The sequence below is a fragment of the Nipponia nippon genome, unplaced genomic scaffold (genome assembly GCF_047370975.1).
Source record: "Nipponia nippon isolate SJK-2023a ecotype South Korea unplaced genomic scaffold, ASM4737097v1 scaffold_18, whole genome shotgun sequence".
Lineage (NCBI taxonomy): Eukaryota > Metazoa > Chordata > Aves > Pelecaniformes > Threskiornithidae > Nipponia > Nipponia nippon.
This window is the reverse complement of record NW_028262334.1, coordinates 5,878,759-5,893,490: the sequence shown is the minus strand read 5'-3', so window position 1 is coordinate 5,893,490 and position 14,732 is coordinate 5,878,759. Positions and strand designations below refer to the sequence as shown.

At 38.1% G+C, this 14,732-nt stretch overlaps 1 protein-coding gene across 7 annotated transcripts in view; it reads right to left on the bottom strand.

Annotated features, from left to right (window-relative positions):
* GLT1D1 (glycosyltransferase 1 domain containing 1) overlaps positions 1-14,732 on the bottom strand; it is a 134,228-nt gene that overhangs the window by 15,502 nt on the left and 103,994 nt on the right. For all 7 annotated transcript variants that reach the window (XM_087754378.1, XM_087754382.1, XM_087754380.1 and 4 more), the window contains 3 exons: positions 14,547-14,596; positions 7,496-7,539; positions 5,869-5,989 (listed from right to left, as the gene is read on the bottom strand). In XM_087754378.1, coding sequence (XP_087610504.1) covers positions 5,869-5,989; positions 7,496-7,539; positions 14,547-14,596 — 215 coding nt within the window. The remainder of the gene's footprint in view (positions 1-5,868; positions 5,990-7,495; positions 7,540-14,546; positions 14,597-14,732) is intronic.

The following is a 14,732-nucleotide window of genomic DNA, read 5'->3' as shown; positions in this document are numbered from 1 at the left end:
TGTTTTTTCATACTTCGGACAAAACTGAAGACAAAAATACCCTGGTTGGTAATGTACAGAACCAATTATGTTTTTAACAGTGAGGGACTGCTGTGACTTAGCAACATGTCTTAATAGCTTAAAATATCCAAGAGAAATGCTGTTTAAATCACCACTGCAGACAAATTTACTCTGGACAAAGAAATTCTGTAGTCCTTCTGGCATGAACATCTGCTTTGCAGCAGTTAGCTCTAAAAATAATAATAACCCTTAATGAAATAACCTGTTCTACACTTCGTATCTGAAACTACTGGATCAGCTGGAAGGAATTTAAACAAATAGTTTAACAAAGTGATCACAAACCAGAATAAATGAGAAATATAAAAACTACAGACCAGATTTCTGAACTTATCTAAGTGTCTAAAGTTGTTGAGATGCAGCTTTTTTTTAAATAAAAAAAGAAGTAATTTTGGTGAGAGGAAATACGGGTTTTGGTCATCCACAAATTATTTTGTGATTTGCTCTGACTTCACTGTTAAACAAAGCAAATCTGTTTTCCAAAGGCAGATTTACAAAACGTACGATGACAGTATCTACTTATCAGTACAGCGAAGTTCGTAGAACTTACTTCAAAGTTCACCCAGAAGACGAGAGATACCGGTGCCCTACTCTGCCTGACGGCTTTTGAATCTGCAGGCCAAGGAAGTTGCTTTTGGCTCTAATTACCCAACCACAGACCTAACACGGGGTTCCCACAGAAGCGCCAACGTCTCAAAAAGAGACAGAAGTTCTGGTTCAGCTCTTTTTTCAGCCCTTCCTATTGACAGGCTTAAATGCCCTTGTGTTCAGTCTGCTGGCTGTTGATCTCATTCAAACATGTTCAATGAACAGGGAATGAAGATATTTTACCTGAACTTCTGAACTGAAAATCAAGAGCTTGATAGTGGCAGTGAAGTGTGTCAGCGTTCATTGTCACCTGCCTGAGGCTCTCTCCTCACCTCTCTGTATTTCTCCTTTTAAACAACAAAACTGTAAGAGTATTTCAAGTCTGGCTACTTCCCAAACAAGCTATTGTCCACTCAAGGGAAAAAGCACCATTAAAAAAAAGAAAGAAAGAAAGAAAGAAAGAAGAAAACGCACAAAACACAGCAGAACGACCCCAGGACTGACGGCTGGAAGTGCCGCCATCCCCACAATAGTTACCTGCGAGACAGAGAGGCGTTTGGACTCGAGCATGTCAGAGGCAGTGAGCAGCGGACACTGCCGTCACGCTGCCCATCGACAGTGATCATCAAAGATGTGAGTGCCCTGTGGCACTTCTGTGTTGGGCCTGACCTAATGGTGTCACTGCTTAGGCTGGCACAGCATTGCCGTACTGCAGTTTAGATGGAACTGTAGCGCACACTTAAAAAAAAAATTGTCATAAGATATGTTCATTCACTTCTGCTTCTGAATGCTACATAGTTGATGACTCATTGAAGTTGATCACTAAGTATATATTTCATTTTCCATAATTTCTGAAATCGAGGGAAAGACTTTTGTTCTGTCTTATAGAGTTGGAGGGCAGTAACTGCTACATCATAAGAAAACTTTCGGGTCCCAAAACACATAGGTACCAATGAATTATAGCTACTAAAAGACAGAACAGATGGCCAAATACATAAGTTGAGGGGCTGGCTTTATACCAGCTAGCCTTAAACAAATGGATTGGGCTGTAAATAATTACTGCATGAAGTAGCTTAGAATTTAATTTAGATACTTAGTCTATTTTTAAGCAGTAAAGAGAATCATTTGCATTGTTGAAAATATGTGTAATTTACTGACCTAAGTTCCACAAATAATAGCATAAAATAACATTTTAGTCCATTGGCCATCTGTTTTGTTACATTATTCTGACTGCAAATGTCTTTTAATGCTATTTCAGAAGGATGCAGGGTGCAAATTTCAGCTTTGGAAGCATGCTACACAATAAGCATTTCTAACCAGCAGTATAAGGCTTATAGAGTAAATACAGATTTTATTTACTATTTTGTCTTCTGGATTGTCCCTCATTTTCTTCTTCCTAGCCTATGCATCATTTTGTTGGCCCCTCTTCAACTTTACTGCTCTACAACATCCCTTCATTTTTTTTTTTTTATTATTTTTATAGTTTGCTATGGCTTACATTCCAAACTACTAGGTCTGTACTTCCTGTGTTGTCTAAGACTGGATTTTGCCCTACAGCAGAATAAAATCTGGCCATCTCCCTTTCCTATGATTTTTTTTTTAATTGGCTTTTTTTTGGTAAAAGCGTAACAATCTAATGATTTTTACAACAGTTGGTATACTCTTGAGAGCACAGAAAAAGTGCTCTGATGAAATGGTGCTGCAGTCAAAACTTTTTTCTTATCAACTACATAGAGAACTTACTTATAAAATTTTCCAGCAGTAGCACCTTTTTCACAACCACATGCCCAGGAGCACGCAGAACTCCTGAGTTTTCTGAGGAAGAGATGTATTTTAAATGCTTGCTATAGCGTTTGTTTTCTCTTCTTCAAATGCCAAATAAAAAACCAGATCAGTTGTTAGGCAAAATCTCTGAGACATCAGTTCTAGATGACAAAGTAATTAGTTATGGTTTCTAGTTCTTCCATACCTTAGGGCAAGTTGAAATAGATATGACTATATATTTATCTCATTTATCTATTATATATTTATCCCATGCTAAAATACTGTTTACAGATTCATGACCTTGTTAAATTTTGAACTTTCAAGTGAATGAAAGTTGCATTTCCAAATTCAAGCAAGATGTTATCTCCAGCCTAGGCCCAAAAGACTTTTATACATAGTTTCCTGCCTTATTAATTTAACAAGATCTTAACAGATGGCCCTTCCTACTGCTGGCCATCTCAAGCAGGGACTTGACTTTATTAGACTGTCACTGCCTCTGAGAGAGAGGCTTTTACAGTAGGATATTTTATAAGCATGTCATCAAATCCCACCGTACAACTGTCCAGTAAACAGACATACAATACCAAAACCCTTATAACTTTAGAAGAAGAATTCAAACAGGTCTGAGGTACTCAGAAGAGCATGCTTCCAATAGTTCTCAAGAGATAACTAAAGACCTAATTCTGCTTGTAGAAAATCCTGACTCAGCTGGGACCAGAGCTGTTGTCTCACGAGCACCTGGGCCATGTCTTCTGGACTTTCCTTCCTGTAACGCAAGATTTCAGTTTGTACCTGTCAGTGCTACCTCATTGGCTTGTAACCAATATGCACCTGAGCCAGCGTGCTCAGGCTTCTGAAAGCGTGCCAGCTCTTTTTATCCCTGTTACGTGACTTCCATGATAAACTCCAAGTTATGAGTTAGCAGTTTAGAGATTAGGCTGCCCTTCCTCCACTGTTCAACAACAAGGCAATATAGGACTGAGGCTGGGGGAAAGACGTGGGTTACACCTATGGTTATAGATTTTCCAGGAGGAAATATTCCACTTCAGAATATTTGAAATTGCATTTTATCTTCAACACATGATTATACCTGAACACAAACCAAACCTGACTATTAGGTTTGACGTTATTCCACCAATGTAATAACAGAAGAAAGGGGAGCAGGATATTTTTCTCTTCTTTTTATGAAAAAGTCATCACGTACAAGGAAATAGCTAACAGCCTGCTATAGGTCAAGCCTTGCACTTAGAAGAGCGAATTTAATTTTTCCACTGTGGTCAATTGCCAGTTTATTTTAGCACGTTTAGCTGTTAAACTCAGATTAAGACTTAAAGGTAGATTAAATGTTGATTAACTTTGTTTTTAGTAAAGGTAGTATCTTCAGTAGAATTAAATGTATCAATCATTAGACTAGCCTAGGACATGATATGCACAGCTACATGTAAGATGAAAAATTAATACTACCTAATATAAAAATACATATAAAAATAAATTCAGCATGAAAAATTAAAATTAATACTTCTTGATAATTCATCCTAATATATAATTTTTCCTGATGTAAGAAAAACATCAAAATGGAGGAAGCTAACATGGCAAGTGTATATAAAGACATCCCGCATAGAATGCTCTTTTGCCAGAATAGTCTTGTAGTTCATAGAGAAAGAAGAGAAATATAACTTGAAGTATTTACGATTCTGTTCGTGTAGTAATTTTCAGTGAGAAGAACAGTTGGTGGAGGGGGGTCTTTTTTTTGTTTGTTTTGACTGGTCTGGGTATGAATTGGGAATAAATTAGTCAACATAACTGTATAGTGGAAACTTAAAGGAACAGCTTTCCACTAGAGGTGGCATTTGACTATTTAATAGCCCTGACAGGATAATAGAATAGTTCAGCCACACAGAGAAGAGCTCAAATAAAAACTTTCCGTGTTGATTTAGTCTTATAGTTATCAGATTCAAAACTTGTCAGAATTGCAACCTCAAAAGAGGAGAGCAAAAATCAATAATTCCTGAAGCAGGCTCAACATTTCTGCTGAAGTAAACTGGCATTATCTTTTTGCTTTGAGTTACCACATATTTGTTAAGACACTGAGCTTACAAGATTGCTCCCTCTCCTGATAAAAGCTAAGGGAAGTGCCTTTTAACTGCTCAAATCGGATGGGAAAATTTTGGGGAAAAACTATAGCAATTGTCCGTCAGTCCCGAGTTTGCATAACAACTTGTATCAGGCCAAGTACACTTGCACTTCTGTTGCAGATGCTGTGTCTCTTAACAGTCATTCTGGTTTGCCTTTTTTGCCCCTTTTTTCCCTCCCTCTCCAACTCACTGACGCTCTCAGGAAACAAATCAGATTGGTTTTTGGTCAACTGTGACGTGTGTAGTCCTGAGGGTAGCATGGAACTGGTGAGGAGGAGGTGACAGTTAGTAACTTTTACTTCTCTAAAGTCATCGACTTAGTTGTGGCTGTGTACTGTGTTGGTACACTCCACTTCATCTCAACTACCGAACACACAGAATCTGTCTAGCCTGCCACACTGATAGGTGTGGAAATGTCACAGTCTGTAGCAATTGTTTATAGAGTATTGTTGCTGTGAAACAGCAGCTGCTTCCACCTCTGAGCATTGGCATTTTAGAAAGGAAATACACATTTGCTACCTTACCACCACCCGACTTTCATAATTCTTACAATGCTCACTTAGTTCCTACTTGTGAAGGACTTTCAGGTGTGTGGAAGAAAAGCATGCTGGAAATGCAACATGTGATTACTCATTAGAAACAGAAATAGAAGATCCATTATTAGAAATCATGTAATAGTTTCTGTGATCTTCTGAGATCATCACAAACCAGCATTCAGCAGTCACCAAAACCCACTGAATAGTAAAAGGCGTCTGCCCAAAGAGCTTTCACTTTAAGTACATTTATTTTTTTCCTAGAAAGCATTTGATACTAAGCAGTGCCCTACTTTGACAGGTATGAAATAAACCTGGTTATTCATTTTCAATACTGATGGCAAAAAAAATAACTGAGCATGTCATTCATTCATTAATCATTTCAGAATTAAATAACCAATTACAGCTCTTAGATTGCTTTTTGAAAGGATGTAAAAATAAATGAAAGTCTATTCTAGCAACATTACAAGGAAGTGGATGTTGAATCAAGAATAGTGACAACCCCAGTAAATCAGAATGATTCTTATATCTCAGGTCTGTATTGTTAATTTAACAGGATTGATAAAATTACATTCTGTCCTTTAAAGAATAAATAGACAAAGCATAAAAAACTGTCAGTTCAAGGGAAGAAAACCTTAATTACTATCACTTGCAAAAAGAAATATTTTAGTTTTGTCTTCACTAGCTTTGAAACATGGGCATAAAATGTTGACACACATTTCCAGTGATAAAAGGCAGTTTCAGATTCACTGTAACCTCAGTGAAAAACCTTGCCGCTAAGATGCAATTACCTCCAGAATTGCAGCAGACATCCCCTCTGAAATGGAGCTGTTCACCACAGCAAAGCACCTTTTCATAGCAGCATGAAGATCATCTTGTGGCACCTCCTGTAGTAAATGTACTCCAGGTGCCCTAGAAATACAATGCACAAATAGGACACCTCCTAAGAACATGCTCTAACAATTCTTCCTAGAACTTAGGGCAATGATGGAAGGTGGTCAGAGCAATTCAGGCATGGTTCTGACGCTAACATCGCTTGCCCACGGGCAAGCCACTTTACCATGTTAGCTTTCTATCTGTAAATGCAGTTATAAACTCAATTACACATTGCTATCTGCTACTTCATTGTCTGTTATTCTGACGTTTTATGGTTGATCCCTTAACACTGTGCTCTATTAACCACAATCAGTCTCATAAATGAAGGATCTGAGTTCAATGGATAGGGGTGCAATTTTCCCGTAAGGAATTTGTGTAGTATAGAGAGGATGCATGCAGAGATTTATGAAAAACACACAGTTTAAATACTTGGAGAAATGCAGTGTGATCATCAGAATGGTCAACTGCAGGAGATGCTGACTTTTCAGATGCTGGCTTTTGGGGATGGAATGTGGTTCTGAAAGATCTCTTCTGCTTCCTCTTTTATTAACAGCACTCTTCTGTTCTGAAGGGTTACATTTCTACTGTCCTCCTCTTCCTCAGATTAATGAAGGTCAATCAAATCAAGGGTGAAGGGTGGGAAAATAGGGTAATTGGGTGTTCAGTCTCAGATGAAGTGAATGAGATCTTTAAGACTGATGATCATTTTTGAAAAGCTCGCATCTCCTCCGCTTGATGAGCCTGCTCCTGCCTCTTTAACCTCAACATGAGATCACTAAGCCAGATGGCAACACAAGTGCATTTGACATTAAGAGCAGCTCCTTGTCAACTAGACTTTGTTAAACATTGCTTTTCTGATTGTGCAGTAACATCCAGCTTCTGCAGAGCTAAATAACCATATCAATTGGAGTATAAATGCATGATTACAGGAGTCACGTTTCCCATGATAGAAAACAAAAAACAATATCTCTTGCTCCAAAAATGGAATTGCAAGACACGTATTTTATGCAGATTTTATTATCAGATACCATCAATCAGAGATAATATGGCTGTTCTGTTCAAGTCAGACAATTCTAGGTTCTGCAGACACACAAAAAAAATCTCGTTTCTCTAACATTTGTATCCTTCAATCAGGAGCCATATAAACTAGGGACAGAAAACAGCTGTACAGGGTTATCTTGTCCATCTACTCATTTACCCAGCAACAGCAAGCATGCAAAAATCTTGCAGAAGCCAGGATGAAAGAAAAAATGAAAAGACCCAAAAGAATAATAAATATAAATCACACTAAATCAGATGTGATTTAACACACAAACCATGAAGAGATCTACTGGTTAGTCTAAAATCTAAAATGTGTACAATACCGAGTCTGAGAATGTTACATGCCAAATAATCAGTACACATTCGTTTGTTAGTTATATAGAGCTGTGCATGTATGTTCATTCATATATACAAAAGAGCATTTATGCACATGATCTAAAAAGCCAGTCAGCCAACTGCTTTCACTTGGAGCAGATAAAAGACTTAACATTAACGTCTTACCTTTTAACTTTTTCCTTAACTTCACTTGTAAAAAGTGGATCAACCTAGAAAGGAATATACACACAGGTATATGGCACTACTTAGCACTATAGCATATGTTTGAAATACCCAGAAAAGAAGAATAAATTTTATCTTTTTTTTTTTTTTTTTTACTAAAATATTTAAATGCATGAATGTGCTGAGCTGTAAAATCATACCACAGCTCTGTAACTTGGTGGTTACCTTTGACTCCTCAGACAAACGCCCTCGTGAGCGACCGACACTCGGGATATGCAGCGGGGGGGAGCGCGCAGTACCGCAGCGTGAACCGACTACTCCACTCCAAGCCCTTAAGGGACTGCTCTAACGCAGCGGAGCCTGGGGCTGCTGTCAGAAGGGGAGGTTCCACTTCTTCTCCCCGACGTCCCTCTGGCTGCAGGTTCTCATTAGAGCTAGATCTATTTAACATGAAGGACTGTGTTCAGATGACTCTGCTAAGGCTAACATGATTCAAATGACCGATTTGACAACTCGCTGTCTAAGTGAGGAACAGTGCTCTGATGTGCCCAGCAGCTGTCTGTCCCTTCAGGTACGGAGCAACCAACGCGAGGAAGGAAAGGAACTTCCCAGGCTCCAGTCACCACAGGGAGCAATCCGCATGTAAACCGAGACAGTCGGATAGATGTCACGTGCTGACAGAAACACTTCTTTGGAAACCAATAAACACAAAATTCTAAAATAGAGTCTAACATGAAGGCATGCTAGAGTTATTAAAAAGTTGTCTAAGCCGGGCAATTAACTCCAGCAGGTTTATTTACAAAGCTTACCTATGTCTGCTATTTTCATGTAACATGATTAAAAGAAATATACAGAACTTGGAAATCCTTAACTAGACATGAAGAACAGAACTAGACTTGTTTTATTAAGGCTGACTGACTATATTAGATTAATTTATGATAGCTTGCACAGCATGCAGCAGTTGTAAGTACTGGGAACAACATAGCTTTTTTTTTTTTAATGCATGTTAATATTTTGGTTTGGGGTTTTTTTTTAACACTGTGAGATAGAGAACACTTACAAAGCATTTTAGAACATTCTTTTGGAAAAAAGTCAGAATTTATTTTATAACTATGATTGTGTACTTTGAACACAAGATTAATTACTTCATGAAAACAGGGCTTCATAAATTAAAAGATTCAAGCGAATCACTCTTGCACTGAGGAATGAATTCCTACTGAATGCAAGAAATAAAAGGCTTGCATAACTGCTTAAGAAAGTATTTTTGGTAACAGCAGGGGGGAAAATCCAGTGCCCTTTCCTGAAGCACCACCTGATCCTGGCGACAGAGTATGGTACAAATCCATCCACTAATCCAGTATGTCATGTCGCAGGTTCCTTGGATATTTCATACTGAACTTCACAATTGCTATTTCTACATAAATATCTTTTCAGCTTTTTCCCCAAAGTACTATTTTGATGCTGAGTTCCTCTCATGAGGAACTATATTCTGTTTCCATTAAAATCAATCGAGTACTTGTAAGTGATTTAATGAGCAGTGGGATATGGTCTTTTGCTCTTCTACCTTTCGAAGGATGAGAAAAACTACAGCCTGTGACTCATAAAATTTGTAAGATATTAATTTCTATCCCATCTACTTCTGTGGAAGCCAAGAAATTGCCATCTGCCTCATAAACAGAACAATCCTTTAAGCGGTATTCTTCTATTGGTAGATATTCTAAGGAGCCTGGGCTGAATATGAGAATTCAGTTAAAATATTACTTTCAGGATGGGTGTAGCAATGACTTAGAGAAGTGATCCCCCTGAGCTACATTTAGGAACTTGAGGGGGCACAGTTATCTAACCACAGGCTCAATATAACAGAAATTAGATACAACATAAACTGTTCAGTAAGTTGGAAAAGTACTTAAAAGATGTGAATGCTTCCAAAGCCAACTGACTATGGCAGGATGCCTAGCAACTTAGCACAGTCTCAGAAAAAGCTACTGAAAAGAAAAGTATGTTATTTCCACCCAAAACGTCTCCAGGATCCAGTTCTTCCACAGGTAGAGTGTTCGTTGCCACATTTTATTTTTTTACCTATTAACGCAGCAGGCAAATATGACCATCGGTTACCTATCATCTTTTGTTAAAAAACCATCCATGCAGAGGAAGAGCCTTCAGAGAGCTGCACATTTCATCAATTTAGCAGAGATTAGAGGAAGGCAGCTTGCGCTGCATGCGTAGTTTCTGTCGAACAGATGAGATGACACATGGAAAGGGGAGTGGGCACATAGCAAGAAACCGCACCTAACCACACCAGATCCGCTACTCAAGGCAGTTCTACTCCGCTGACAGGCAAAGAAACATCTGAGATATGTTCAACAGCGCAGAGAGTCACAGATCAAGTGCTGCACAAAGATGAAGGTGCCTGTTAAGCACAGGGCCTACCATGATCAAAATCTAGGAAATCTTCTATAAACACACTATATTAAATTGTTGTCATGTAAAAATTAACGCAAGCAGAAGCAATGGTCCAGAAACATCTTCATTATAATGCTGGGACTACTGTAGCCCTCTAGACTTTGTATGGAAAACCAGGTCTTAGTATGTTTAAAGTTCTGTCAGAATGTCACCCAGAGTACTAAAGAGTGAAAAGCTCTATCTGCAACCATAGTCAATACGGATAGGAAGAATTTGCTCAATTGCTTGGGTTTGTGAGGTGTTGGCAGCATCACTGTGAAAGGAATCAGCTTTATTCACAGTAGCAGGTGACCCCACATCATTACAATTTTTATCTGATCGATTGCTGAATAGGCTCAGCAAGACTGAGCTTCCCCTACAACTGAAAACACAACTGCTGTCTGCAATGCAACACAATTTGCCTGCAGCAAATGCACCAGAAATAGAAGATCCTTGCGAACAGACTAAACTTGGCCATTCTACATCATCTTTTCCACATACTAAATGCTTAAGGAAATTCAATGTCTTCTGGCTTAACCTGTGGCTCTACTACTGCAATTTGGGACAATTAACAACTTGTAAAAAATAGTCTTAATTCAGCTGAAACAATTTGGCAACTAGGATCTAAATTAATAAAACTTCAGGTCTAAAAAAAAACATAGAACCTTTTTAAGAAATATTGGAACGGCTCATTTCAACGTTTCTAACAAAAGTTTCATTTTCAGGGAGTTTTTCCTGAAGAACAAGCAAACAAAGGTTTAGAAGAGTTGTCGGCTTAATGGTAGCAGTAGGTCTTACCGTTTAAAACATATCTCAGTCAGTAGGACACTTATTCAGGATGTAGCTGGCAGAATTTCATATTCCTCGGCAGGCTAAAGAATTTGAAATTGTCTTTGTCTCCTATCTGACTTTCCTAATTACTGTGCTCTAGGAGATTCCGGAGCAGGTAATTAGACTTCGTCTAGTTGCTTAGTTTAGTTGTGGCAACAGCTGTTTCATTTTAGAACTAGGCCAGAAAACATACAGTAGGTAACAGCCATCCCTTATAAATAGATGGGCTACATGACCCGCTAGGTCCCTCCATCTGTGGAGGCAGATATTCAACTAAAACTGTCTCAATAGGCAAGGAAAGAAGTTGGACAGATGAAAAATAGCTGTCAGTGAAAAACAGTATCATTACAAACACAGCAGTATTCTGTACTGTCTACAAGGACGGTTCAGAATTACGCAGAGAGTACAACTGGGCTTCACGAGGCTACCCAACAGCTGGACACAAGTTTTGTGGCCTTTCGTAAAGTTTCATAAGCTTCTATTCTTGGAATATAGAGCTGCTGAAAATCAGCTATTGTTTCAAATTTCATTACAGGAATGAACAGAAGGAAAACTGGAAGAGGAGGTAAATGCTAAAAATTTTACATTATACAGGACCTTCAGTGTTACTTAGATTGCACCATTTGAGACAATCACGCATAGCAAATGTAGGGAAAAGGTTATAATCTTACGGAAGCAAAGCCAAAATGAGCATGTGGGCCTTTTGTTCTTTGTATTCTTAATATAATCTTAATGGGCTTTTTTAAAATATTCACTATAAACATGACTTGCTTCACAGATAATGGCACTGATTTTCTTAAGATTTTGTGGTTTGAGAAGTAACATGAATAAGAAAAGTAGAGCTAAATACCAATAGAGCTGAGATTTATTTTCATCCTTTAGCAATATTTTAGTACCAGGGGAAAAATATGGTTTTAAATGTTTTAAGGAGGTTCAGTCCTTGATCCCGCCTATGCACTGCCACAGGGTTATTTCTGGTAGCTTACTGTAAAGACTTTAGCTTATGAAAAAGTGAAGCAAATTTAAAAACATGACTAAAATGTTTAAAATCCTCACTGGAGGCAGCAAGTGCATCTTTTGGTTTGAAAGCACAGCTTCATTACACCTGCTCTAGATTTGCCTTCCACACCAGTTCACTTCCAAATCATTTTGTGGATTAGCGTGGAAAAAACTGCAGATAAAATAAAAATGTAAAAACAGCTTTTAAAAATAAAATTCTATGTCCCAAAATTTACAAAGAACAAAACTGAATGAGAAAATAGAAAAATTGTTCTTACTTGCCCATTCAGATTTGATTTATTTCCTTATAAAACAGACTGCCTCCAAGTTTTCAGGTTCATGTGAAGATGAATCAGAGACGAGACTGATAGGGGGACACGAACACATTACCCAGATGAAACAGTGAAGCTTTTAGTACCCTTTCTGCCATCAGCAAGAGTTTGTTTCAGCTGCCTACTCATACCTTTTCCACTGGTTAGATTAAGACTACGGGCTGCCTTTTCAAGACTTCTGCTGCTATGGATATACATGTAGCACAACGGATTTCCTTCTCAAAAGTCCTGCAATTAGTTTGGTTAGTTTAGCGTAAAGTATGTTCCCTTGACATAGGCAAGGTACTAGAAGCAGAAGCAGCAGGACAGTCTCCCCGCAGCTCCAGCTGGTCCCTGTGCAGGGCTGCGGGAAGCTGTGGGAATGAACCTCATTTTGCACAGAATTCGGAGAAGCACTTGGGTGGCTCAGAGGCATCTTTCCCCCTCTCCCTCACCAATTTACAGTGCAGTCGCTACTGTTGAGGATCTGGCCCACAGCAACTACTGTGCTAGCAAATAGGTAGGGTATTGGTTAGACTGAGATTTGGGAAATATTCAACTTTCTCTCATGGTTCTGAAAATAGCCATGCACTTTGTAGTTTTGCACTTTTTCAGCACTGTACTTAAATCATAAAAACATTTATATGTTCATGGATGGTTCCTTTCTACAGGGCTCAGATTCTGCAGGTGAAATCAGACAGATCTCAAAGTGGAAATAACTGGAAACAATGGTGGATACTCAAACACCACGTTGTAAGAGACCATTACAAAAGAAAGGACTGGCAGAAAATTTATGCAACCCTTTACTCCCTTTGAAGCATTCAGAACAGACTCAGACTTCACTGAAGCAGTGCATGCTTCCCTCTTCAGAGAAGTTCAGTCTTGTTACTTCCCCCAAAATCATGCTGCTTGATTTAAAAATGATGGGGTGGAGTTGGGAGGGTTCAATAGTTTTTTTTGTTTATCTTCATGCTTCATAAGCCCACATTTTCAAACCTTTCTCCACGACTAGAAGATTATTTCACAGTAATGACTGTGATAGTTTTGATTTTAAACTTTTTCAGGAGCTGGTGCTTCATGAAAGCAAACCATTGCTGAGAAACTCATGACAACATTTTGAGATGGCAACCCAACTGTACGTTTTATCTAAAGAGTTAGCAATCACCCAAGAGCTGCCATTTAACTGATTGACCCTGTTGTGAAAAGAGAGAATTAGGAGTTGTAACTTCCAAATTTGTTAAACAGGGTCTTTATGACCTAGGGGGGAAAAATGAAATCTCACATTAATATTGGCCAGCACTTTCACTAAAATACATATAATTCATTTGGAAGGAAGGATACCAACTCTAAGCTTAATCTGAGATGTGGACATGTAAGAACAACTCAGTTTCTGATGTTATTTATTTTATTCAACCCCACCTTGCCTCTCAGGTATCTGTATCCCAGGCTTTAGTGCACTCAGATTCTAAATGTGAAACAGACTTCACCAATTTTATTTGTCAGCTCAGGCTCTGTCCTTGCTGTCTGGTGTCAGACAGAAACCTGACATCATTTTGCACCTGCTGGCAACCGTTAATTGTGTATGAATGAGACTACCAGAAATGGCATCAAAATCTAAATGGAATGGAACAAAGACGCAATCCTCCACGTGAACAAAAGATGTAAGAACAGGGATAATGAGCATCTGGTATCACCTTCGCAGTATCAAAAATCCTCATTAACAGTACCCGCTAAAAAAATTCTTCTAGATGGCAACTGTTGCCTTTCACAATATTTGATAGGTTCATTTATAAATTATTCATATTGAAATAGGCATTTCTAATGTTTTATTTGCAAGAGTTCATATTTTTAGTACTTTCTGATTCTCTAAAAAATTTTGCACTATCCCACAGGTATAAAAACAGAAGGCAATATTAGAATCCAAATATTTTGATAATTTTATCTTCAGAAGTTGCTTCTGTAGTCCAATGAAATCCTAAATGTTTTGTTCTAAGAGACCATAATAGATTAATAGCATTATCAAGTCATGTGCTTGAGCTAGACATAAAATTATAGTAATCCAGCTGCAAATGCCCTTTATAAAACTAGCCCAAGTCTTCTAAACAAAAAAAAAATCAGTACATGTAAAACAAATCTACAGCTGCTGTAAACTATTTTAGTGCTACTGATAACAGTTTGCATTAATAAAAACCTACCTGAATAGAGTTGGGCTATCTCAGTTCCTATCCTCTTAGAAAAACCCTCTTAGCTGCTTTCCCTTTTGCAATGCAAAAGCAGAGCACATGCTGAGTGAGGAGGCCTTTGAGCTGATAGCTTTACAACTGCTAGGTTTGTACCTTCTTATCTCTGCAACCGAAGTCCTCTGACTCAGGCTCAGTTTGGAAAGAAGTATTGTGACATTCGGATGCAAGTAAACAGAAGTATTTAGGAACAAACATACAAATAAAAAAAAAATTACAACCACAACTTACTGCAGGTCCAATTATGCCCAGATGGACACTGGGATCCTTTCTGTGCCAATCTAAAACAGAAGAGGAACATCTTTTTTATTAATCAAAATTATTAATTTTTAATGTAATTTAATTCTTTCTCTGAAATCAATGTAAATAGCAGCATGAGTAAAGAAGAATTAGGCAAATATGGTATTACTACTTAAA